Source organism: Sciurus carolinensis, chromosome 8 (assembly GCF_902686445.1).
Source record: "Sciurus carolinensis chromosome 8, mSciCar1.2, whole genome shotgun sequence".
Taxonomy (NCBI): domain Eukaryota; kingdom Metazoa; phylum Chordata; class Mammalia; order Rodentia; family Sciuridae; genus Sciurus; species Sciurus carolinensis.
Genome location: NC_062220.1, coordinates 144,748,060 through 144,775,854, shown reverse-complemented (window position 1 = coordinate 144,775,854; position 27,795 = coordinate 144,748,060). Strand labels below are relative to the sequence as shown.

At 40.2% G+C, this 27,795-nt stretch overlaps 2 protein-coding genes across 4 annotated transcripts in view; one reads left to right on the top strand and one right to left on the bottom strand.

Moving 5' to 3' along the window:
• Naa25 (N-alpha-acetyltransferase 25, NatB auxiliary subunit) overlaps positions 1-16,339 on the bottom strand; it is a 67,352-nt gene extending 51,013 nt beyond the window's left edge. The window contains exons 1-4 of one of the 3 annotated variants that reach the window (XM_047561486.1): positions 16,092-16,339; positions 7,200-7,285; positions 6,257-6,395; positions 2,426-2,544 (exon numbers count right to left, since the gene is read on the bottom strand). In XM_047561486.1, coding sequence (XP_047417442.1) covers positions 2,426-2,544; positions 6,257-6,395; positions 7,200-7,285; positions 16,092-16,149 — 402 coding nt within the window. In that variant the 5' untranslated portion in view covers positions 16,150-16,339. Of the gene's footprint in view, positions 1-2,425; positions 2,545-6,256; positions 6,396-7,199; positions 7,286-15,136; positions 15,181-16,091 lie in introns of those variants that run through there. The other 2 variants (XM_047561484.1, XM_047561485.1) reach the window with 2 other exon arrangements.
• Positions 16,340-17,760: 1,421 nt separating this feature from the next.
• Positions 17,761-19,747, top strand: LOC124991017 (GTPase KRas-like). Its single transcript, XM_047561651.1, has one exon. The coding sequence runs from the start codon at positions 18,064-18,066 to the stop codon at positions 18,628-18,630; it is 567 nt and encodes a 188-aa protein (XP_047417607.1). The 5' UTR covers positions 17,761-18,063; the 3' UTR covers positions 18,631-19,747.
• The last annotated feature ends 8,048 nt before the right edge of the window (positions 19,748-27,795 follow it).

Here is a 27,795-nt window from a genome sequence, read left to right as displayed (position 1 = left end):
ATGCTTAGAGTTATAAACTTTATTAAGAAGGATGTGAGGGGACTGAGAGAAGGCAATTTACAACCTGTTTCTCTCATTTACATATATTGGAAACATCTTTCTATGTCAATAAAATAGACATAACTATATTATGGGGGAGGATATGATACTGCATTTCATTTTATCACACAGATGAACCATAACTTCTCTTAACAATATCCCTATACACAGGCATTCAAGAAACATTCTTGGGGCTGCAGATATAGCTCAGTTGGTGGAGTGCTTACATTGCAAGCTGCAAGGTCCTGGGTTCAATAACCCAGCACAGAAAAGAAAAGAAAGAAACATTGTTAAAATATATTTCCAGCCAGGTGCAGTGGTGTACACCTGTAGGTGGTGCACACCTGTAATTGTAACAGCTCAGGAGATCGAGATAGGAGGATTACAAGTTCAAGGCCAGCCTCAGCAACTTGGTAAGGGCCTACACAATTTAATGAGAGCCTGTCTTAAAAATAAAAAATAAAAAGAATTGGGGGTGTGGTTTAGTTGTAAAGCCCTGGGTTAAATTCCTGGTACCCCAAACCCCCCAAAAATTATATATTTTTTCCCCAGAAATAGAAATGTTAAACATTTATATATATATATACACACATATATATATATATAAATGTTTATATGTACGTATTAACAATTTTTTTAAATTCCCATTTTACATAAAAATAAAATGATAATCTCTGAATACTTGTTTTGAAAATATTACTAAATAAATCAATGATAAATTTTTAAAAGGAATTACATTTGGGCAAAAAATAAATTCTTCTAATTTAAAACCTGTATAAAGAAATATGAGGGCTGGGGAGATAGCTCAGTTGGTAGAGTGCTTGCCTCGCAAGCACAAGGCCCTGAGTTAGATCCCCAGTACCGCAAAAAAAAAAAAAAAAAATATGAATATTGATTTTAAGGAAGACAGATTTATAGTAACATGGTATCTTTCACCCTACCCCAGTTTATCTATTATTATAGTTTAATATTTCAGGTAAATAATAAGATAAAATAAAAAAGCTTTGCTTTCAGAACACATTATACCCACAAAAAGCAATTCTTTTTGTGGGGTCCAAGGACCAAAACCAGGGGTACTTAACCACTGAACCACATCCCCAGTCCCACCCCCCTTTTTGAAATGATTTTTTTAATGTGATCATATTTTTACACCTTTATTTTATCTATTTATTTTTTATTTTTGTACTTGTAGATGGACACAATACCTTACTTTATTTTTATGTGGTGCTGAAGATCAGACCTAGTGCCTCACACATGCTAGGTAAGTGCTTCACCACTGAGCTACAACTGCAGTCTCCCAGTACCTTCTTATATTCTATTTAGAGACAGGGTCTCCCTAAGTTGCTTAGAGTCTCGCTAAATTGCTGAGACTGGTTTTGAACTTGCAATCCTCCTGCCTCAGTCACTTAAGCCACTAGGATTACAGGCATACATCACCACACCCAACTATAAAAAAGCAATTCTTAAAATATACTAGCTTAAACTGGCCCTAGCAACACACGTTTGTAATCCCAGATACTTGGGAGGCTGAGGCAGGAGGATATCAGGTACAAAGTAAGTCTCAGCAACTTAATGAGACCCTGTCTCAAAATAAAAAATAAAAGAATTCAGGCTAACGGTAGAGTACTCCTGGATTCAATTCCCAGTACTGGGGAAAAAATAAAAACAGAAACACTAACTTGACTTCCTAACTTAATGAGCTAACAGTACAGGTTTCATTTTTCTGGAACATCAGCTTTACCAACACACTAATTCAAACATGTCCAAAGGAGGTTCCTTCAAATGTATACAAAGAACACCTAAATAGGATAATTGGCAAATATGTCATCACAGGCAGACAAATAACAAAACAAAAGAACACCATCCCAGACAATGAAGCATTTTCCTCTGGTAGATGTAAAAATCGCAGCAGGCCAGGAACAAGTTAAGTTTATAATTTGGATATAAACTTTAAAGTTTCTGTAGTCTGTTCACTTTTTGTTCTGGGATTTCTGCCCATTTTCTGAAAATTTAATAGGAATCTGACACAGTGGGACACTTTGACACAGACTTACCAAATCAAACAAAATATACCATCAAGCCACAAAAGAAAAATCAGTTTTTTTTTTTTTTGCGGTGCTGGGGATTGAACCCAGGGCCTCGTGCTTGCGAGACAAGCACTCTACCAACTGAGCTATATACCCAGCCCCACAAAAAATCAGTTCCTTACCAAAAAAAAACATTTAAAGAATTTATACAATACATAACTGTTGATCTCCACACACAAATATATAAATTCAGTTCTACACTCACACACACACGCTCACTCATAGCAGTTTAACATTAAAGAGATTTTTACCTCTAATAGTAAATCCCTTAGCCCAGTAGGTTTGAGGGATCAAGTTACCTGTTGCATTTTCTTGTATTCACCCACTCTGGCATAGGCCATGAAGAGGTGGGAGTGATACTCCTCACTATTGGGCACTTTCTTCACAGCTGCCTCATAAAGTTTTGTAACCAACTCCGCTAAGATAAAAAGAAATAAAATTTAGTCATACTCCAATAAATTAAACCCTAACAGCATTTTAATTTGTCTCTTATTTCATGAAAAAAAAGAGATATTTACTTTGCCTTACCTGGTCATACTCTTCCCTTGCTAGATGTTGTTGGGATGAAGCATATATTAGATCAGGCCTCATCACATTTATAGCATTTAGGACCCTGTAGTACCTGGTCTCTCTCTCTCCTCCCTTCCCCCCAGGACTTTATCCTCTAGATACATCAAACTATTTATTATTTCACCAGATTCCCTGTGATGACCATAACTCCATGCCTTCATACTCTTGCCTCTGCACATATTCTTCTTTCTTCTTTTCTATTTAGTGAGCATGATCCAACACCAATTCAAAAGTAATCCTTTCTGCAAGACTTTCCCTGAACACCATCTCTGCTTCTCCAGTCCTATTGGATCACTGTCTCCCTCTGTAATCTTAGAATCTTATAAATAACTCTATTGCAGCATTTATTAATATACAAAGCAGTATACAGCCTAATGATCCATTTCCCATTATAAACTATGAGGAATATCAAGGCAGAAGAGTATCCTTCATCTTTGCCTCATATTGATATAATACCTGGTACAGAGAGACATTTGTGAAATGTATTTTTTTTTTTTTTTGCGGGGGTTGGGGTGGGTAACTGGGCATTGAACCCAGGGGTGCTTTATCACTAAGCATTCCCAGTTCTTTATTTTATATTTTGAGACAGGGTCTAAGTTGCTAAGAGTCTTGCTAAGTTCCTGAAGCTGGCCTCACTTGAAATTCTCCTGCCTCAGACTCTTGAGTTACTAGGATTACAGGTGTGCACCCATGTGCCCATAATAAACTATTTTTCTTAAACACTGGGGGAGAATCCATATATCTAAATCAATATAGTATCTAAGTAATCAGACATAATACTTCAACTCTTAAGTTTTATCTTTTATAAAGACGAAAAACAAAATTGAACCATAAAGTAACATTTTATGCCTAGTAGGTTGGCAAAAGTTTGAAAGGTTAAGAATACCAAGGAGGGCCTGGGATTGTGACTCAGTGGTAGAGCACTTGCCTAGCATGTGTGAGGCACTGGGTTCGATTCTCAGCACCGCACATAAATAAAGTTTCATCAACGACTAATAAAAATTTTAAAAAATTTAAAAATAAAAATACCAAAGATTCCACCAGGCACAACAGTACACACCTATATTCCCATCAACTCAGGAGGCTGAAACAGGAAGATCACCAAGTTCAAGGCCAGCTTTTGCAATTTAGCAAGACTCTGCCTGTCTCAAAATAAAAAATATAACTCTGTGGGAGAGTGGTACTCCTGGGGTCAATCTCCAAAAAAATTAAAGAATGCCAAATATTAGCTTGAGTAGAATGCATGCAGAGCATGCATATAACCCTAGAATAATAGAAGAAACAAAGAAAACACACCAAGTGTTGACAAGGATATGAAAAAATCATAAACTGCCAACAGTTAGAAAATGTTGACATTCATCCTATGACATAATAATTACATGCCCAGAGTCCTCCAATGAAATATTATCTGGCAATGAAAATGAATTGAGCACAGTCACTTGGATATTCGATAAAAAATGCAAATCACAGAGTACACTGTAAAAACCATTTACATGAAGTTCAAAATCAAGTAATAATGTATTATTACTTAGGAAAATAAATGTGGTAAGTACATAAAGAAAAGCAAGAGGGCAAGGGATATAGCTCAGTGGTAGAGCACTTGCTTAGCATAAGGAAAAGAAGGGAGGAAGAAAGGGAGGTAGGGAGGGAAAGAGGTGGGAAATGAATAAAAGCTGTTCAGGATATAAAGTCTTTCTTGGGGGAACTGAGAAGTCTTTCTACTATCAATAGTGCTTTATAAGGGGCTAGGGTTGTGGCTCAATGGTAGAGTGCTTGCCTAGAATGCATGAAGCTCTGGGTTTGAGCCCCAACACCACATTAAAAAAAAAAAAAAATACTAAATAGTGCTGTATTTCTTAAATTGGGGGGTAGGTTCATGAACATTCATTATTATGCATCAAATTTACTAGTATGTTACATGAAATATACTTTTATAATATGTATTATGAAAAAACATAATATTTCATAATAAATTATATAAGAAATCAACAATAAACTTTATTTAATAAACATAGTTTAAATAAAAACTTTATTTAAGGCAACTTATTTACCAAATGATAGATATACTCTGAAATACTGTGGAGCAAGATATGGACAAAATAAAACTAGCCATGTGTTAATAATTGCTAAAGATAGACAATCGGTACAATGGGATTATTATGCTATTCTACTTTTGTTTGTTTGAAATTTTCCATATTGAAAAGTTAAAATACCCAGAAGGGTATCCAAAAAATAAAAATTAAAAAATTAAAGCTAAAACAAGGATAAGGACTTTATTTAGCAAATCATAAGGTCACAAATGAATTTGCTTTATCCATTTCAATTCAAGAAACTTAATACGGTAAACTAACCTCTCTGTCCAAAGTTTTCACAAATCAATCATGCTTAACATATTAATCTCCTTACTATCAACCATGCAAATCATGAGTGACAAGTAAATCAGACAAAAAGCAGAACTGGATCAGAACTATGTGAAAACTGCTAGGTGTGGTAGTGGCACACCTGTAATCCCAGCTACTCAAGAGAGGGTCACACATTCAAGGTCAGTCTGGGCAATTTAGAGAGACCTTGTCTCAAATAGAAAAGGGCTGTGGATATAGCTCAGAGACAGAATGCTCCTGGATTCAATCTCCAGTACAACGAGGAAAAAAAAAGAAAAACTAGCCAAAACCATAAACATGTGGTATATATGCACACAATGGAATATTACTCAGTCATAAAGAAGAATAAAATTATGCATTTGCCAATAAATGGATGGAACTGGAGACTATCATGCTAAGTGAAATAAGCCAATCCCCAAAAACCTAATGTCCTGATATGTGAATGCTAACTCACAATAAGCAAGGGGGGTATGGTAAAAGTTCAATACATTAGACAAAGGGGAATGAGAAGGGAGGGGGTTGGGAATAGGAAAGAGTAGAATCAGACATAACTTTTCTATGCTCTTTTTTTAAATACTTTTTAATTATTTTATTTATTTATTTTTATATGGTGCTCAGGATCAAACCAAGTGCCTCACACATGATAGACAAATGCTCTATCATTGAGCCACAACCCCAGCCCCTTTCCTATGTTCTTATACAAATACACAACCAGTGTAATTCCACCTCATATACAACCACAAAAACAGGAACACTCCATGTATGTATGATATGTCAAAATACATTCTATTGTACATAGCTAAAAAGAACAAATAAATAATAAAGAAAAAAAAAAAAAAAACCTGTAAAATTCAGGTTTAAAAAGCAATGGAGGGGGCTGGGGAGATAGCTCAGTTGGTAGAGTGCTTGCCTTGTAAGCATAAGGCCCTGGGTTCGATTCCAGCACCACCACCACCCCCCCCAAAAAAAAAGCAATGGAAAGCAGGGTACAGTGGCACATGCCTATAATCCCAACAGCTCAGGAGGCTGAGGCAGGAGGATTGCAAGTTCATCAAAGGCGAGACACTAAACAACTCAGTGAGACCCTATCTCTAAATAAAATACAAAACAAGGCTAGGGGACATGGCTCAGTGGTTGATGCCTGCGTTCAATCCCCAGTTCAAAAAAAAAGAAACTCACGTCGATGCATCTCCCGGTAAAGAATAGTCAGTGCCTGCAAGGAGTTGTCATCTGTGGGCTCGAGGGCTGCCACCTCCTGTGCCAAGGTGAAGGCTTCCTCTTGCTTCCCAGTTCTCTGTAAACCAATTGCCTTTAAAACCTGACAGGAAGGAGACAGAAATCAGTTTTTACCAAGGTCCTAAAGCAATTTAGTGAGACCCTGTCTCAAAAAAAAAAAAAACCTAAAAAACAAGGTGAGGATGTGGCTCAATGGTTAAGAGCCCCTGGGTTCAATCCCTAGTACAAAAAGAACTACAGAAATGTGTAAATAAATACCACAGAAGGCAAATTTATTTTTGTTTTTTCTTCAAAAAAGGCAAATTTGAAATAAGTTGAAAGGTATGCCTTCAATGCTGCTCAATTAAACCTATCTTTACTAAAAGTATAAGCAGGGCTGGGGAGATAGCTCAGCTGGCAGAGTTCTTGCCTTGCAAGCACAAGGCCCTGGGTTCCATCCCCAGCACGGCAAAAAAAAAAAAAAAAAAAAAAAACTAAAAGTAAAAGCAAAGCAAGATTCCTTCCTATTTCAGTCAAACTAAGAGTACAATAATATTTAAAAGAACTATGTGAAAATAAAGTATTCAAATTAGGTAAGTAATATCCCAAATATAAACAACTAATTTTGAATTAAACACTATTTATGGCATGTGAAGTGATCAGAAAAGTGCTACTAAATACTCTGAAAATAAATAAATAAATAGTCACTAAAAAAAAAAAAAAAAAAAAAAAATCAAATGTCCTAGGGCTAGGAAATTAGCTCAGTGGTAGAGCACCTGACTAGCATGAGCAAGGTCCTGGGTTCAATCCCCAGTACCACAAAAACAAAAACCAGAAAACATCCTTTCCTTTTAAAGAATTACAACTATCACACACAAATGAAGTAACTCAAGCACAAAGGTATTACCTTAGCGCAATGAAGATCTTTATGCTTCTTCAACAGTTTATCTGCTTGCTGAATTGCCATTTTGTTATTACCATTATCAAGATAATCTGTGGGAAAAAAATTATATATTATTATAGTCCTTCAACAACAATTAATGAAAATGCACAGGCTGCTTTTATTTGTTTCAGAAAGTATCTTAATTTGCCATTAAAAACATCACAGTGGGCCCTGGGGTACAGCTCAGTAGGGATGGAGCTTGCACTTGTCTAGCATGCAGAAAACTCAAAAAAAAAAAAAAAGGTTCCTGGGGAGACTGGGGTGTCGTTCCATAGTAAAGTGTTTTTAGTACGTATAAGGCACAAGGCCCTGGTTCAATCCCAGCACCAAAAACAAAAACAAATAACAGAAGACTTTAATTCTAAAGGGCTAGAGTGGCCCAGAATACGACTTTACATTCCCATAGTCCTTACTCATCCAAAAGCAATAAAATCAGGTTATATTAGTCCTTAATGAAGATTCAAGACTACATGGATGACATATGACATGGGTTTTTAATCTACGAGAAATTAAGGGGTAAGTCACCAAAAAATTGAAATATTTTAAAAACTTAAATATAAATAAACCCTTTCTAATATTCAGGCTTCAAATCTACCAAGCAGACCATGTTTCCTCAATAAAATGTATTTAATAAGTATTTACTTTGCCACAGAGCTAATTATGACTCCGTGAAGAAGAAACTAAATGTTTGGTCCATAAGCCTAGAAGACAGGGAACAAAGCAGGCCAGGATGTAGAGAAAATAACACTTTTCCAAACTGCTCAGAACAGAAGCTAGCACTTACTGGGAAGAACAACTGACTTCTCAGTTTCCCAAAGCTACATACCTATCCAAAAACAACTTTTTATTGAATATATTTGAGGTGTACACATACATGATATACAAATGTGGACAATACCTATAGTGAATTGCTTACTGTAGTTAAGCAAATTAATATATCTATCACCTTATATCATTACCACTTTGTGGGTGGTTAGAGCAACTTAACATCTGCTCAGTTAATTTTCACTATATAGCACAAAATTATTAACTACAGTCCTCATGCTGTACATTAGAGCTAGAGTTATTCATACTAAATAACTAACTACAAGTTTGTCCTGAATGACCTACTTCTCCCCTGTTCCTCCCTTTCCTCACTCCTGGTAGCCACTGTTGCTCTTTATACATATAGTTGTGATAACTCTACTGCCTACTCACTTTTCTGTAACCTAAAACTGCTCTAAAAAGAAAGTCTAGGGCTGGGGTTGTAGCTCAGTGGTAGATTACTTGCCTAGCATGTGTGAGGCACTGGGTTCAATTCTCAGCACCACACATAAATAAGAAAATAAAGATCCACCAACAACTAATACAAATATTAAAAAAAAAAAAAAAAGAAAGTTTATTAATTTAAAAAGAAAGTCTTGGTCTGGGGAGATAGTTCAGTCGGTAGAGTGCTTGCCTTGCATGCACAAGGCCCTGGGTTCGTTCCCCAGCACCGCAAAAAAAAAAAAAAAAAAAAAAAAAAAAGTCTAAGCAAAGATACATTTTTCAGAGGAAGAAAATTAGAAGTGTTATAAATGGGAACCAGTCCAACAGCAGTCAGGCCAGTTCCAGTTTCTCTTTGCTCATTAATAGGTTCCAGATTAGTATAGGCGTGGACAACTCAAATGATCTATGGTCCTGATGGTACAGAATGTAACCTCAGATTTAAATAACGGAAACAGATTATCATTTTATTATATGGTTTAGATTTTCCACCAATAAACTCTTCAATAAGTCTTTCAACAGACACCCACATGAATATATGAATTTTATCTCTAGTTTTTCTTCAGTGCACTTAATGTTGATAAGCATCAATAATGCAAGGTAAAAAGATGAGAAACTTTACTCTGCAGGGAATCATAATCTAGAGAGGAAGATCAAAGACTAACATTCAGGTAGGGGGATTGAAGAATCACAGAAACTGAAAAACATACAATTTTGACCTGAATACCAAAATATCTAATACCACTTTCTTAAATCCTTAGCTCAGCGGACAAACCATCATTTATCCTTATAGAATAGAGGACAGATAAACCAACCCAATAAATAACAACTTCTCTTTCTAATCAACTGCTGTTGATCTCATTGAGTCAGTTCTAAGTTACATCTGACTCAGTCCTTCATGACACAGATTCACAGAATAGTTGAAGAATAGACATCTTAGACAGTCATGGTGGTGCACCATGGTGGCCTGTAATCTCAGCTACTCAGGAGGCTGAGGCAGGAGGAACACAAGTTCAAGGATAGCCTCAACAACTTAGCAAGACCTTAAGCAACTTTGTGAGACACCGTCCCAAAATAAAAAATTTGGATGTAGCTCAGTAGTAAAGTGCCCCTAGGTTACTTCCCTAGTACCCCCGCCCCCCAAAAAGAAGGTAGATATCTTAAAAGCAGGCTTGTCAAAGTGTACACATATTTCTCAAAGACCCAACTCTGAGGACTTACCCATAAATGGATCAGACCGAAGGTCAAGACATAAGGATATTTTCCTATTCCCTCAGTAGCTGACAGGGTGACACATGGTACCAAAGTACCTATGCCCTCTTTTCTGAGAATGGTTTCCATTGTCCTTGTTGATAGGGTAGGACTAGATGACCATGTTTAGACCATGTAACTAAAGTCAACCCCAGGATAAACTTTTGACCCTGGGTAGGTAAATCAGATTTCTTCCTCATAATCTGTAACTATAACACGGAAAGCCTGTATTTTTGGTCTGAATATACCACTGGAAGCTCCAGAATTTCTATTTTGAAGACCCTTTAGAGGACACAAATTGGTTCATGGGGGGCAAACAAAAAGTGCTACCTCTTGACTCTTTGTTCACACAGCATTTATATAGGAATGAAAAACATTAATTATCTTTATCAAAACTCTGGAGGGAAGGGCAGTCCTGAAGAAGCTTGAGGGTAATAAATGACCATTTCTTCCTCTGGTCAAATGGTACGGCCCACAGGGTAAGCCATGAGTAAAGTCATGAGTAAGCAGTAAAACCAGTCTGAATAACCAAGCACAGGAAAGTAGAGATGAGCAACCAGATCATGGCTGCTTTCCAGTTTCCATGAAGACATGGGCACACTACCCCCCTGCCCTTGACTACCGCAAGTTTCTAGCCAATTACTCTAACTTGAGCTGGTTATCAGTGAATGTTGTTCCTTGCACCCAAAACAGTTTTAACTAAGAAACTTACTTCACTATATTAGGTCTGATGTCAAACTCTCCTTTCCTCAATGCATAAGTGACTGATTATTAATTGGTTGCTAACTTTCTTGGGGAAAATTTATTTTCAATTTACATTACTGACTCTCTAATACAAATTATATAGTCCTTAGAGAAAACAGGCCAATAAAAATGAAATCCTAGGGGCTGGGGTTGTGGCTCTGTGGGTAGAGCGCTTGCCTAGCATGTGTAAGGTCTTGGGTTTGATCCTCAGCACCACGTAAAAATAAAATAAATTATCGTGTCCACCTACAACTATAAAATATATTTTAAAGAAAATGACATCCTAAGTTTGTCTTTTTAGTAAATCTTTTAAAAACTTGCTCAAGAAATACTGTGAGGGCTGGGGATGTAGCTCAGTGGGTAGAGTGCTTGCTTCGTGTGCACAAGGCCCTGGGTTCAATCCACAGCACCGCAAAAAAAAAAAAAAGAAAGAAAGAAATACTGTGGTTTGGCTATAAGGATTGCTGTTGTTCCCTTAATAAAAGGAGTCAGCCAAAATTAGCCATCCACAAAACAGAAGAAACAATAAAAGGCATTGGTTTAAAGCAATGTTTTGTAGGTACCACTCCAAATGAAACATTTTTAGGTGTCCTTGCTGACAGCACTAGATAACACTCACAGCAAGAAAGTTGATCGCTATCAGAACACAGGTAAGACTTTAACAACACTGTTTTGTTTTCATTGTGTCTTTTTTTGGTACGGGGCATCAGCCTAGGATCTCACGTATGCTAAGGCAAGTCCTCTATCACTGAGCTATACCCCCAGCCCATTCTAATTTATTTTGAATCATGACCTCAGTAAGACGTTCAGGCTGGCTGGGTACAGTGGTACACACCTGTAATCCCAGCAATTTAGGAGGCTGAGGCAGGAGGATTACAAATTCAAGGACAGTCTCACCAATTTAGAGAGGCCCTAAGCAACTAAGCAAAACCCTGTCTAAAAAATTTTTTTAAATAAAAAGGGCTCAGAAGTAGGTCAGTGGTTAGGCGCTCCTGGGTTTAAACCTCAGTATCAAAAATAAAAAAAATAAATACAAGTTCAAATTTACAATTCTCCTGCTTCAGTCTCCTGATTAGGTGAGATTACAAGTGTCTGTCACAATGCCCAACTCATTTTACTTTACTGTTTTATAACTGTTTTTTAGTTGTAGAGGGACACAATACCTTTATTTTATTAATTTTTATGTGGTGCTGAGGATCAAACCAGGTGCTTCACACATGCCAGACAGCACTCTACCACTGAGCCACCACCTCAGGCCATTTTATTTTATTTTTATACTTCTTTATCTCAGAGTAAGTGATACAAATTTTTCCATTAATGGTAATTATATGAATTATTATAAAATAAATTTAAGTTTAAAGTCATCTAAGGGGAAAAATATTAAGTAAATAACACCACAAATAGTACAGCTAAAATCTTCATATTGAGGACTGGAGTTGTAGCACAGTGGTAGAGAGCTTGCCTAGCATCTGTGAGGTACTGGATTAGAGTCTCAAAACCACATATAAATAAATAAATGTCCACTGACAATTTAAAAAAAATTTTTTTAAATCTTCATATTGAGTTAAAAGAATGATAGAAAATTTGGGAAGCACTGAATTATATAATTGGCAAGAGATTATCAAAGTTTGCTGAATGAATGTACAATCTGTACTCATAAGGTAACACTTCCTAACACAAGCTCCTCTGAAGCATGCAGGCCTACTTATCCTACAGGAGAAGCCCTGAGATTTATTTCTCTAATCATAACTAGAGATATTGAGAATAGAAAAGGTATATCAGTCTTGCAAATTAAAAAGGAAAGTTCCAACCTCACCCCAGTACTGAGCTACACCCTTAGTCCTCTTTATTTTGGCAGTCTCCATAAATTGCTCAGGTTGGTCTCAAATTTTCCAATCCTCCTGCCTCAGTCTCCTGAGTAGCTGGATTACAGTCACGCACCACTGCACGCAGCTGGAAAGGTTTTAAATTGCATATTCAGTTAGCGCCCATCACCTGAAATATCCTACATCATTCCTGCTTCCTACAAAAGCTTCAGAGACCACTAAGGCAATCGCATCAACTTAGCAAAACATAAATACAAAATAGCTCCACCTTTAAATTACAACATCCTTTACTTAAAAATCCTAAATGTTGTGCTGGGGATGTGAATCAGTAGAGTGCTTGCCTGGCATACATGAGGTCCTGGGTTCAAATGCCAGCTTCATGAAAATAAACACATAATCTTAAATGTTAGAGAACAGGAGCTTTGCTTGTAACATGAACATAAATTGTACAAATTTCAACATACTTAAAATAGCTCACAAAGCTGTTCTATCTCACTTCCTCTTATTGCATCTCTACATTCCAATTGTACAAGCCTTTGCTTTGGTCCCCAAGTGGATCAAACTCTTTTTCTCAGGATCTTCATCATGGCTGCCCCATCTCCTCTAATCTCTGCTCTTCTTTCAGGTCCAAAGTAAAACAAGACTTCCACAGGGATCTTTTCTTGACCTGCCCCAAAAGCCCAGATGCCATACTGTATACTCTTGTGGCAAGCTAGACTATTCCTTCAAAGCCTTTAGTACAAATGCAGTGGCTATGTGAACTGCCATTTAAAAAAATCTGTTGAGGGGCTGGGGATATAGCTCAGTTGGTAGAGTGCCTGCCTTGCATGCACAAGGCCCTGGGTTCAATCCCCAGCACCGCAAAAAAAAAAAAAAAAAAAAAAAAAAAAAAATCTGTTGAGACTATAAGATCCTTAAAAGTAAAAACCATTTCTGAACTATTCAGTATTCATTACCTACACCTGCCTTGTGCCTAACACATACCAGATCCTGGAAAATACAGTGAATGAAGAAAAGGAATGCATAAATGAACAAACTATAAAAACAAACTGTATAAAACTATCAGGACGATGAGAGATGCATACATTTATAAGATGATATAAAGTGACAATGGTGGAACACATGCTTTGGAGGTACTGAGTTTGATTCTGTATTGAGGGGAGGGCAACAAAGATGATACAAAATGACCACAAAAGGAATTCAAAGAAAATGATTGATGATGGCTACCAGCTAGTAAGGTAGATTTTTTTTTTAAGAAACTTTTCAATGAATTTTGTAAATTAAAAAAAAAAAAAAAAAACATGTTATGCCTGATGTGATGGGACATCTGCAATTCCAGCAACTGGAATACTGAGGAAGAGGAGCATGACCTCTACCATTCAGGAAGATCTGTCTCAAAATAAAAACTACAAATGTAGTGGTAGAGCACCCCTGGGTTCAATCCCTGGTACAATAATAATAATACATGTCATGCTAAAAATTTTTTAAAAATAATCAACCTAGGTACAAAGTAATCATTTGGTCTTCAGTTTCCCACTATGATCACGATAATTTTATCTACCTAATAGGGCAGTTCCACCACAAGTAAGCACACAATACAGTAATTAAAGTTTTAACTGGTGGGCAAGCACCACTATAGATGAGCTTGTTCATTTGTCAGGTAGTAAATGTCTGAATTCAAGGATTAACAGTTGTTTAGGAGCATTAATGTATTTTAACAAAAGTCTGGAGTTCAGCTGGGTGTGGTAGTCCACTCCTGTAATCCCAGGGGCTCAGGAGGCTAAAGCAGGAGGATCACAAGTTCAAAGCCAGCCTCAGCAAAGGCGAGGTGCTAAGCAACTCAGTGAGACCTTGTCTCTAAATAAAATACAAAACAGGGCTGGGGATGTAGCTCAGTGGTTGAGTGCCCCTGAGTTCAATCCCTAATACCCAGAAAAAAAGTTATCATAGTTTAAAAAAAAAATCGGGCCAGGTGTGGTGGCTCATGCCTGTAATCCCAGCAGCTCAGGAGGTTGAAGCAGGAGGATCACAAGTTCAAAGCCAGCTTCATCAGCAACTAAGAGAGGCCCTGAACAACGTAGCAAGACCCTGTCTCAAAACAAAAAATAAAAAGGGTTGGGGATGTGGCTCAATAGTAAAGCACCCCTGGGTTCAGTCCCACACACACAAAATTGGTAGGCAGTTGTTACACAAAGATGTAATGAGTCAAATCATGAACCCACCCCGTATGTATCATCTCTGTCCTCTGAAATATATTCTGGAAGAGTAAGAGTATGTGGGAATATGCAGAAATTGGGAAATGGAAATCAGAGCCCTATCTCTGCCATTCGCCACCTGTGTGACTTTAGGCAAGTCAGTGTCTTCAATTCAAAGTGAGGGAATTTCTGGAGTTCAAAGCCTAGCTCCAAGAAATACTAGACGAATAGCTTAATCAAATTACACAACATTAACAAAGTTTCAGTTTTCTCATCTGTTAAAAATCAAAACTTTTTTTAAAAGAGAGATATTAACACCTTCAAGAGAATATGTGAAGATTAAATGAGATATCCCACATAAAAGGTCGGACAATGACAGACTTAATTAGTGGTCTATACACTTTAGCTATAATAATTACCCACCTCACAACTTTGTTGTTGTTAGAATCAGATAAGATGTGAAAGTAAAGCATTATACAAATTATGCAATAAAGGCAGAACCAACTGTGCCAGAAACTGTTAACCCCCCCATCCAAAAAAAAAACAAAAAAAAAAGCTAAATGACCTCAGTCATTCAGAGAAGCCTCCATTTAATAAAAATCCCACTATAACCAGGACTACTTTCGTAAAAACCACTGACCTTGAAGCTTTCTCACCATTAACTGAGACAGGCCAGGACCATACAACATCTAAGAGGAAAGGAAATGCAAAAGGAACCATTGTCCAATGAGAGAATATCTCAGATACTGTTTCTCCCAAACTCAGTTCTATAATTTCTCAATACCAAGAGGTAGCAAGAGGACATCAAAGTTTACCTTAGAGCCTGCGGGTAAGCGTTGTGGAGTCAGAACCACGTAAAACGCGGAAGGCAAGGCGCAAAGAAAACCACAGGGAAGATGCAGAAAGGAAAAGCACTCCAGCAGCCAGGCATGCCCCTCTGACACCAACTACCGCTGTCTCTTCACCTCTATTTTAGGCCCAAGACCCCCTCCCCCAGCCTCCCACGTGTGCCCAGAGCAGCTGTTTCTCTACCAAACAGCTCTGGACTGGGATTCTAAGATCCCGGGCCTGGTCCTGGATCTGGGTGACCTTGCCTCAGCCCCTGCCCGTCTCTGGTCCCTCAGTTTGTCCACATGCACCGAAACCCATCTAGTCAGACAACCCCGTAGGCCCAATTCCCGTAGAGAAAAAAAAATTGGAGGGGAATTATCCCCCGGGTGAGCTCTACCACCCTCATGCCGGAGCCGGTTTCCATTTGCAAGGAGACTTCGGGTCTCTCTCCGAGCGACCGTAATAACGCAGCCTGAGAGCAGCGCTCTTCTCTGTGGAAGGATGCTTCCCACTGGGCCTGCCTGTCAGGCCAGCTCTGCTAACCAGCCGCCGCCCGGAGCGCGCCGCTCCCATCTCAGAGCTGCTCAGAAAGGCCGCGCCGGCGACTACGCGAGGCCCGCGGCTGCGGCCTAGTGGCCCGCGCGGCCCGCCCCCCGCGCCTGTCCGCCCCGCGCGGTCCCTCCGCGCCCCTTCTGGGTCTTCGCCCCACCCTCGGGCGCCCTCGACTTGCTGGGTTGGCGACCAGGCTGGCCCCAGGCACTCACCGTAAATGGGCCGGAGGCGCCTGTCGTTAGGGTCCTGCACATGGCCCCGCGTCGCCATGATGACAAGCGCAGAACCACAGTGCGCACGCGCAAGGCAGGCCCCCGGGAAGGGGCTGTTAAAGGGCCAGCGTCGATCTCGCTCCTCTATCGCGATAGTCCAGGTCCTGCGACTGAGCGCGCCTGCGCAGAAAGGAAAGCGTTTACACCTGACACCCGCCTCTGCTAAGCGCTGTTCTTCCTGTGTTGTGTCCTTGGTGGAATAATGTGGCGAGAGGAGGTGACTGTGGGGAGAGAAGAGAGGAAGGGAAGAAAGCTCTCCAAGTTAGAGTTTGTCTGGTCCTGTTTGTCGTATTAACCCTCTGAAGAATCAGACTTGGTTTTGATTTTTGAGGAATCGCGAATTCTTCTAGAACAGCGAAAAGTGCGGGAAAGAGGGCTAATCAACAGTAAAAAAAAAAACTACCAAAAACATTTCGAGAAACTTCTAACCTCTCTCGGGACTATCCAGCTAAGAAGCATCCTAGACGAATAGTAATCACCATGTGCTTGGACACTGTTGCCAGCTCTTTAAATTCATTCAAGCTCTTTAAATTCACTTAATATTCATAAAGATAGAATTATTACGCAACTTTTAGATTATTGAGTACCTTTGGATATGCTTTTCCAGGTGAATCACAAAATGTTCATGGGACTTTTATTGTAGTGGGGAGACAATAAGTAAAATGGGATATTAGATGATGATGATAAATGCTGCTGAGAAAATGAAGCAGGGGGTTGGTAGGTGGGCAGGGAAAGCCCAGCTGAGAAAATGACAGTGATCAAAGACTTAACCCGAAGTGGAAGAGGGAGCCAGGTTGGCATGCAAAGCTCAATGAGGTCATGACCCAAGACCATGTTAGTGCTCTTCATTGTGAATCAAACCGAGGTCTTTCTGAGTACAGTCAACCCCTTCACTGTCTTATCATAGGCCCAGCACAATTATCAGCCTTAATAAGCCAGGATCAATTCCTTCTACTGATGGTTACATCCTCTCTTTTCTGGTCCTTTTACTACCCAAAAAAGTGATATTCCAGCTTTAGGTGTCATCAAAAACATGAGTTTGCTGGAGTTCCACACCCAGAGATTCTATTTCAATTATTTCAAAGACCATTTTTTGAAAAATACTAATTAAGGGATCTAGTTCAAAAGTCTTCAGAACTCACCGGAAAAGCTAGTTCCAGTTGCAATTAAAATTTCAGCCCTGGTCACGCACAATGATGCACGCCTGCAATCCCAGCAACTAAAGAGGCTGGGGTAGGAAGCTCACAGGTTTGAGGCCAGCCTCAACAATTTAGTAAGGCACTCGGCAACTAGATGGACACAAAACCTTTATTTAACTTATGTATATGTGGTGGTGCTGAGGATCGAACCAAGTGTCTCACATGTGCCAGGCAAGTGCTCTACCCCGAGCTACAACCCCAGCCCGACTCTATCTTACAAAACAAAAAAAAAGGGGCTGGGGAGATAGCTCGGTTGGTAGAGTGCTTGCCTTGTAAGCACAAGGCCCTGGGTTCAATCCCCAGCACCCAAAAAAAATTAAAAAGAATCGGGGGCCCCTCCTACCCTCCTAGCTCTTCCCACTCCGCCCGCAGCCGCTCCCTCCCGTGCGCACGCCGGAAGAGGAATCGAGCGCGGAACGCATCGATAGCTCTGCCCTCTGCGACCGCCCGGCTGGAACTCATCGGTGTGCTCGGAGCTCGATTTACCTAGGAGGCGGAGGCTGTGGCCGCAGTGGTGGTGGCGGCGTCGGTGGCGGCGGAGGCCACAGTGGTGGCGACGGCGGCGGAGGCCGCCGTGGTGGTGGTGGTGGCTGCTCGGCCAGTACTCCCGGCCCCCGCCATTTCGGACTGGGAGCGAGCGCGGCACGGGCACTGAAGGAGGCGGCGGCCAGAGGCTTGGCGGCTCTGCGGCGCGGGACAGAGGCCGGCTGAAAATGACTGAATATAAACTTGTGGTAGTTGGAGCTGGTGGCGTCGGCAAGAGCGCCTTGACGATACAGCTAATTCAGAATCACTTTGTGGATGAATATGATCCTACGATAGAGGATTCCTACAGGAAACAAGTCATAATTGATGGAGAAACCTGCCTCCTGGACATTCTCGACACAGCGGGTCAAGAGGAGTACAGCGCCATGAGGGACCAGTACATGAGGACTGGAGAGGGCTTTCTTTGTGTATTCGCCATAAATAATACTAAATCATTTGAAGATATTCACCATTATAGAGAGCAAATTAAGAGAGTTAAAGACTCTGAAGACGTACCTATGGTCCTCGTAGGAAATAAATGTGATTTGCCTTCTAGAACAGTAGACACAAAGCAGGCTCAGGACTTAGCAAAAAGCTATGGGATCCCTTTTATTGAAACATCAGCCAAGACAAGACAGGGCGTTGATGATGCCTTCTATACATTAGTGCGAGAAATTCGAAAACATAAAGAAAAAATGAACAAAGACGGGAAAAAGAAGAAAAAAAAGTCAAAGACGAAGTGTATAATTATGTAAATACGATTTGTGCTTTTTTCTTAAGGCATACCTAAGTAAAAGTGGTAATTTTTGTACTTACACTACATTATTAGCATTTGGTTAGCATTACCTAAAGTTTTTTCTGTTCCATGCAAACTTAGCTTTTATCTTAAATGCTTATTTTAAAATGACAGTGGAAACCTTTTTTTCCCTGTAAGTGCCAGTATTCCCTGAGTTTTGGTTTTGAACTAGCAATGCCTGTGAACAAGAAACTGAATACCTGAGATTTCCATCTTGGGTTTTTTGGTGCACGCAAGTTGATTACTTCCTATTTTTCTTACCAGTTGTGAAAGTTGGTGTGAAACAGATTAAAGAACTTTTGAATCATCCCTATTTTGTACTTTATCTAGTTACGTAAATGGATTAATTAGTAATTACAACTTCAGTTGCAATTTTATGATTTGTTTTACTAAAACATTGAAGGATCACAAGTTTATGGGCTTCCTTTCAATTTATCATGGAGACATCATGCCCTACAGTTTGTCATCCTTCATGAATGTAAACAGACACTGTTCACACAGGCTTTTTTCCCCTTTCCATTGCTATTAGTTGTGGTCATTATCCTAAAATAATTGTATTTTTTCTATAAAAAGGAAAAAAAGTAAGGCAATGTAAAATATTAAAAGACCATTGACATTTCACATTAGATAAATTACTGTAAAACACCTAGCTTTTCCTGTTAAGGCAAGTCCAGTATAAAATGGGGATTATATCAACCATTTGGGAGCTATATTTGTATGCTACTAAATTTTTATAATAATTGAAACAATTTTAACTTTATAAGAATTCTCATAGGAATTAAATGTAGTCTCCCTATGTCAGATTGTTTTTTCTTAGCATAACTTTAAATCTTTCTTGAACCTCAATCTTTGAAAATAGTTTTGGTTCTGGTAGTGATATTAAAGATTATTTAAGCCATTTTAGCTTAGTAGGTGTTGAGAGATCAAACTTCATTGAGAGTTTCTTAGCATGAACCTGTATCCCCATGGTCATGCATTATTGTCATGCATTTGTTTGTCAAAATGGGGACCAAGAGAGAGTTTGGATAGCTCAACAAGATGTACTCTCACTATGTGAGGATTCTACTGACAAGTCAAGAGCATCACTTTTATTTTTTTTTAATTACTTTTACATATAAACTTAGTTGCAATTTGGGGATGGGAGAGTGCCAGGGTATTCCAATTTTTTTTTTTAAGCAATAAATTAAAGTTTCAAACTCTCTACTTTTACAGTTCTTTTAACCCTGGCTAAAGTAACATTTCATAAATGCTTTTCCAGTCTGATCCATATTTAAGAAAATCTAATGCTTTGAAAATAAAATCCAGTTCTTACAGTACAAAAAAAAAAGAAAAGAAAAAGGGAATGTAGCTCAGGGTTAAAATGCCCCTGGATTCAATCCCCAATATAAATCAATAAATAATTGAGGCTGAGGTTGGAACTTAGTGATAGAGTGCTTGCCTTACAAACATGAAACCCTGGATTCTATCCCAAAATAACACCAACAAAAAAATAAAATAAAACCTTAAATGCACATATACTGAGGGGAAAGAAAACATAGATCAATAGATACTGAGTTACTTAAGCTTGCTGGTGTGCAATGGTGACCAAGGAAAAACCTAAAAAACCCTGTAACTTCATTTGCTTTTTGTTTTCAAATCTTTTTTTTTTTTAATTTGTTCTTTTTACTTATACATGACAGTAAATGTGTTTTGACATATCATACATACATGGAATATAACTTTTTGTAGTTGTACATGATATGGAGTTACACTGGTTCCGTATTCATCTATGAACCTAGGAAAGATGATCAATTCATTCTATTGCCTTTCCCTTTCCCATCCCCTCTCCCTTGCCCATCCCTCCCCATCTTCCAATCAATGAGCCCCTGCTTCCCTTGTGAGTCAGCATTTACGTATCAGAGAGAATATTTAGCCTTTGTTTTTTTGGAATTGGTTATTTCACTTAACATGATAGCCTCCAGTTTCATCCATTTACTGGCAAACGCCATAATTTCATCCTTCTTTATGTCTGAGTAATATTCTGATATATATATATATATATATATATATATATATCTCACCTTTTATTTATCCATCATCTATTGAAGGGCATCTAGTGTGAATTACCTAGTGTGAATTAAGGTGCTATGATCATTGATGTGGCTGTGTCACTGTAGTATGCTGATTTTAAGTCCTTTGGGTATAAACCGAGGAGTGGGATAGATGGGTCAAATGGTGGTTCCATTCCAAGTTTAATGATGGAATCTCCATATTGCTTTCCAGAGTGGTGCTTCATTTGCTTTTTAGTGAACCTTAAAAATCATTGATTTTAGAGGTCACATTCCTGAACAATATATTGCTAGTCTGTTGCCAATCAGTCTGTTTCCTAATCACTGCCTAGGAAAGCTTACAGTGGGATAGGAAGGACTCTTAAAAAAAATGTGATAATGAAGAAAATGGAGAGGGAGTTGGCCTCTTCCCTCACCTCCAAACTTTAGGTGAGAATCAAAGCAGAGCGAAATTGGGTGTAAAATAAAAGCATGTGCAGGGTGCAGTGGTTCATGCCTGTAATCCCAGAAGCTCAGGAGGCTGAGGCAGGAGGATGGCAAGTTCAAGGCCAGGCTCAGCAACAGCTAGGTGCTAAGCAACCCAGTGAGACCCTGTGTCTAAATAAAATACAATGGGCTGGGAATGTGGCTCAGTGGTTGAGTGCCCCTGAGTTAAATCCCCAGTACCAAAATAATTTAAATACATTTAAAAAATAAAATAAGTGGCATGACCCTTGCTGTATGCATTAAAGTTGGCTACAGACCAGAAGCTAGCTATTCAAGCCCAACTCCATACAGTACAGGAAGAGTTAAAACCAGAAAGAGAGATCCATTTAGCACGGGGTGACAAGGATGTGCTATCACAGTACATGCCTATAATCCCAGCAACCTTGGGAGGCTGAGGCAGGAGGATGGCAAGTTTGAGGCCAGCCTCAGCCATTTAGTGAGGCACTAAGCAATTTAGCAAGACCCCGGTCTCAATTAAAAATTAAAAAAAAAAAAAAAACTAAGGGCTGGGGATGTGCCTCCATGATTAAGTGCCCTGGGATTCAATCTCTGGTACCCAAAAAAAAAAGAAACATGAGAGAAGCATCTGCAGGTCAGGTCATGACATGACATTGTTCTAAACTGAGGGGACATTGCAAGCCCAGAGCCTGTATTAGGGAGACGGTGACTAGTGAAAATTGGGACCTCCAAATATGGGGTTCACTCAGGGAGTTCACTCATTCCAATGACTCAGAAGTTGAGGCAAAGGGTGAAGATAAAATAGAAGCTAGACAAGCAAGGGCTGGGGATATGGCTCAGTTGGTAGGGTGCCTGCCTCGCAAGCACTGGGTTCAGTCCCCAGCATCGCAAAAAAAAAGAAGACGACGACTCAGCAGGAGCTGCCTGAAGGGGCAGATCCAGATTTGCTCCCCAGTCCTTAGATATTTACCATCATTAGACCACATACCTGCCATGGAGCTGATGGAACTGGGGTCCAAGTTCAGAGAGAAAAGGAAGGAAAGCGTACCTGCATGGCTGTTCGGCTGGCAGGACGCTGGAGCAGGTGGGATAATGTTGAATGATTTAGAATTGTCCAGAATGACTTTGATAACGGCTTACCCTGTTTTACATCAGAGATTTTATGTCAATGCCACTGTCGAAAGTGTGGAGTCATTACAAGCCTAACTGCTTCTTGCCACCTGCAATAGGTGGCCACATTCAGAAGGCATTCCTACACCCAGAGGCCCCTGGGACTCCATGCTAGAACTACAACTATTTTGCAGGAACTGGGGATGAAATACGCTATTTATGTACAGCCTTCCCAGGACTGGACAGTATGACTTTCAGTGCTGGGATGACGATACCATGTTATACCAGCCCCTCCATCCACTTATGCTGCCCTGTCGGTATTATCCCCATTAGTAGGGCAGTCCCTCCAGCAAGCAGTGCAACTGATAGCAGACCAGGGGAGACGGATTGCAACAAACAAATGAGAGTCCATAAAACCCAGCCAAAACCAGAAGGACCACTTTGAGACTGCCATGGGTGCACAGATGTGGGTGAACTTAATGAAAAAAAAATGGATGATCAACCTAATGCCACCCTGGTGCAGTTATGGAAGCAATTGCCAAAGGACCAAAGATTTCAGCCATTACCTCTCAATAAGGAAAAGAAAAAGGAGGCAGTCCTAAAGGTAAATGGACTGCTACTCCAAAAAGAGACAAAGACAAGTTTCTCCTGTTAAGAGATGTATTAAAAACAGAGCTCACAGCTCACCCTGAGTTGTCTTTGAGCCTTTGGTTGGGAGTTGACTAGGTAGAAGGTCAAGGTTCACTGATCCGAACCCTGTCTCTGGACCAGAGGTCATATATAGAATTGTCAACGTGCAGGTCTTCAAACAATATTTAGAGCGGAACGGCATTGGTGGACAAGGAAGCTGAGTGTGCATTGTTATAAGGTAATCCTGACAAATCCTCAGGCAGGTGAGCTGTTACCAGTGGATCAGGTAGGGTGGAGAGTGGGAACAGTGAGAGTCCCAGCCATGACGTTGACTCTGCAACTTGGATGACTGTTGCCAATACTGTCTCAATACTGATATCTTGTGGGGTAAATGCCCACAAACTACCTTAAGGAAGTTCATTTGCATTGTTGGGAGATGAAACATGTGTCAGCTATAAAGCCAGTATTAAGGGGGCATGCTAAACACACCCCTACTGTTTTGCCTGCACCCTGCTAAATTGTTGCCACCAAACATGATCAGCTCCCCAGTGGCCATGTGAGATTTTGGAGAGGGGCTGGGGTTGTGGCTCAGTGGTAGAGAGAGTGCTTGCCTGGCATGTGTGAGGCACTGGGTTCGATCCTCAGCACCACCTAAAAAAATAAATAAATAAAATGGAGGTGTATAAACATCAATAACATTATTTTTTAAAGACTTTTTTTTTAAAAAGAGAGATAATGGAGACTATACGTGAATTGACTAAAGTAAACTAATTTGCCCAATCCACAGCCCTTTTAACTCCCTTGTATGACTGGTTAGAAAGCAGAATGGAACTTGATGCATGGGAGTGGATTATAGAGAGTTAAGTAAGGTGAGCTCGCCACTCTATGCAGCAGTTCCCAACATAGCCATTATTCTAGAAAAGTTAAGTATTCAACTGGGAACACATCAGGGTTTTTTTTTTGTTTTTTGTTTTTTGTTTTTGTACCAGGGACTGAAACCAGGGGCACTTAACCACTGAGCCAAATCCACAGCCCTTTTTATGTTTTATTTAAAGACAGGCTCTCACTGAGTTGCTCAGGGCCCCACTAAGTTGCTGAGTCTGGCTTTGAACTCAAGATCCTCCTGCGTCAGCCTCCCAAGTCACTGGGCTTACAGGCCAGCGGCTTACAAATGCCTTCTTTATCACAGATGAAACCTCGGAGTCAGGGCTTATTTGCCTCCATGTGGAGAGACCAACATGGATGTTCGTGGTGTTACTTACCTCAAGGATATCTCCATTGCCCCACCTTGCATCAGTGTCTTCCTCTGTACTTGTGAGGGCCAGGTTCCCAACGTAGCAGGCTTACTCGTCTATTTAGGCTTTCTCCCTCTCCCCAAGGGATCAGTAAGTAGGACAAACCACTGGGGGCTAGCTTGAACAGTCCATGGCCAACTAATACTCCTTGTTTCCTACATGATGTCTTGAGAAGCCCACAACAATAAGCTATTACTTGTGCCCCATGTTGGTTTAGGAACACGCTCAGTGGAGGTGTCCTTCATCTGTAACCTCCACCCTGGTGGCCATGGGTGAGATAACGGGAAGGGCTGCAGGCTGCTGATGTCTGGGTTTCTCAGTGCCTCAGGTACATGGGAAGCCCACCGCTGCAGAGAGCTGCCCTTAGTCCTTAGGCTTCTGCCAGCAGGGCATTTATTCCTTTAATTAATCCAGCTCCTGTTGGATTGTATGACCGCTGGAAAATATATGGTATGTCTGGTCTTGAGCCTACTGTGGTATGTCATGGCCTGTGAAATGGTTTCCTCGATCACTCTCAACCACCAGTGGATTATGGATGCAGTGCACCTCCAGAGACCTGTCCCGAGGGCCTCGGGGAAGACTGGGGGTGAGATTGTGCGGGACATTATGGAGCTTGCAAGGCGCTAAAGGAGTGGAGTGTTGGGCTGGGGAGATAGCTCAGTCGGTAGAGTGCTTGACTTGCAAGAACAAGGCCCTGGGTTCGATCCCAAAAAGGAGTCGAGTGTTAGGTTACAAGTTTCCACACCTAGGAAAGCTGTGCCATGGGATAAGAAGGACTCTAAAAAAAAAAATGTGATGAGGTGGGCATGGTGGCACATGCCTGTAATCCAGTGATCCAGGAGGCTGAGGCAGGAGGATCGCAAGTTTGAGGCCAGCTTCAGCAATTTAGTGAGAGCCTCAGTTACTTAGTGTGAGACCCTGTCTCAAAACAAAAAATGAGAAAAAGGACTGGGCATGTGGCTCAGTGGTTAAGCACCCCTGGTTTCAATCCCCAATATCAAAACAAAATAACAACAAAAAAAATGATAATGATGGAAATGGAAAGGGGAAGCTGACTGGCCACTTCTTTTATCTCCAACCTTTAGGTGAGAATCAATCAAATCAGAGTGACCTTGGTTGTAAAGTAAAAGCAAGTACTCATAAAGCAGCTGAAGATCCCCACCTGCACTGTGGGCATGCACTCCCGGGCTTGTGGGCACAGTGCAAGTCTCCTCTGTGTCCCTCTGCCACTACACAAGAGTGTGTGACAAAACGTCCAAAGCCTCTTGCTTGAGTCCTCTGAGTTCTTTCTTCAGGGTAAATAAACAGTGCACTGGAGCATTTGCAGTCCCGGGGCTAAACATGAGCCCTCTCCTAGTTTTACTGTAGATGACACCTTTGCATTCTGATAATTATTGCCTAGGTTACTTTTGAGGAACTTGAAAGTCAGTTTTGCTGAAAGCACCGACTCTTGACTTAGGCCTGCAAAAATGTCCAACTGGTGGCTAAAACAGGATGAAAAGATTTGTCATCTCAGCTCTCACATTATATGGGTCTCTTTTACTACCTTAATCTTTGGATCAGGTTTCTGCTCAATTCTGCAGGTAGATATATTAGTCATTCGAGGAATGTTTATCTGGGGCTACCGGTATAAGATGGATCTGCCTAAAATTACCTAATTTCTCTCCACCTCCTTCAAGGCTAAAGACATTAAGAGTAACTAAGGTATTTTGGAGATTTAATGGAGCATCACAGCCTATGATTGTGTGTTTACCAGCTGCCAGGATTCACAACATCCTATTCCACACTACTGAAAAGGCACCTAGAGGTCTCCAGTTTAGTTCTTTCCCAACCTAAGCCCCTGCTTCTTTTCCCCTTCCCTGAGGATAAAAGGAACTTGAAACATTTCTCAGGGCACAAACCTGCCGTCTTCTTGTTTTGCTGGCATTCAAAATAATTTTTTTCTTGTCCCAACAACTTGCCCTCAATTCACCTCTTTTTAAGCAGCAAGTAAACAGACTTGGGTTTGGTAATACTATTTTACAGTAGGGTGACTATAAGTAGGCGACTATAAATAATGATCCTGGGGCTGGGAGATAGCTCAGTCAGTAGAGTGCTTTCCTTGTAAGCACAAGGCCCTGGGTTCGATCCCCAGTATCCAAAAAATAAATAAATAAATAAATAAATAATGATCCTACCTATTCCATTAAGCTAGAATAATGAATTTTGAAGATTTTACCATAAAAGAAATGGTAAGTGTTTGAGAAGATATGTTTACCCTGATTTAAACATTACATGGTGAATACATGTGTTTGAACTATTAGCTGGTGCTGGGTGCTGTGGCACACACCCGTAATCTCAGCTACTTGGGAGGCAGAGGCAGAAGGTTTGCAAGTACAAGGCCAGCCTCAGCAACTTAGTAAGACCCTGTCTCAAAATAAAAAATAAACAGGGCTGCGGACGTGACTCAGTGGTTAAGCACCCCTGGTTTCAATCCCCAGTACCTAAATAAATAAATAAATAAAATTTTTAAAATCAAAAGAATGAGAGGCACCAGGGACATGTCAAAGAGACACAGAAGCTGGGCACAGTAGCACATGCCTGTAATCCTAGTGGCTCGGGAGGCTGAGACAGGAGAATCGCAAGTTCAAAGCCAGTCTCAGCAATTTAGCAAAGTGCTAAACAACTCAGTGAGACCCTGTCTCTAAATAAATACAAAATTGGGCTGGGGATGTGGCTCAGTGGTTGAGAACCCCTGAGTTCGATCCCTGGTACCCACTCCCACACACAAAAAAGAGAAAGAGAGACATAGGAGCTAACTTAAATAACCTGAAAGAGCTCCTGATAGCCAAAACTAGAATGATTTGAGCAATAAATAAGTAACCTGGATGCATACAGTAGTGCTCACCTGTAGACCCAGCTACTCAGGAGTCTGAGGTAGGATGATCACCTGAGCCCCAGTCTGGGCAAAATGCTGGGACTGGGACTGATCAATCATTGTTTTTACAAGCCCTTCGGAAGTGTGATTCAGGTGACAGTTTGAGAATCAGACTCTCGGATCTAGTTCAGAGATGGGCAAACTGTGACCCCTGGGCCAAATCTAGTTTACCTCGAGTTTTTGTAGAGCCTGTGAGCCAACAATGGCGTTTATATTTTTAAATGGATGAAAAAGGAAAAAAAAAAAAAAAAAAAAAAAACGATGTTTTATGACATGTGGAAATTATATAAAAGTCAAATATCAGTGTTCATAAATAATTCTATCTTGTGGTGCTAGGGACCAAACCCAGGACCTTGTGCATACCAGACAAGTACTACCACTGAGCTACATCCTCAGCCTCCATTAAAATTTTACAAAACACAGCCATGACCATGCATTTCTGCACTGTCTGTGGCTGCGTTCCTCAATTTTTTTTTTTTTTGTGGGGTGGGGAGGTATTGGGAATTAAACCCAGGGGCACTTTACTACTGGGCTATATCCACAGTCCTTTCTATTTTAATTTTTAAAAATTTATTTAGTTTTGGTACTGGGGATTGAACCCAGGGGTGCTTTATCACTGAGCCACATTCCCAACCCTTTTACATATTTTATTTTATTTTTATTTATTATTTATTTATTTT

Excerpts from the sequence above, each read along its gene's own strand:
- LOC124991017 (XM_047561651.1), top strand. The coding sequence starts at position 18,064 with ATGACTGAATATAAACTTGTGGTAGTTGGAGCTGGTGGCGTCGGCAAG.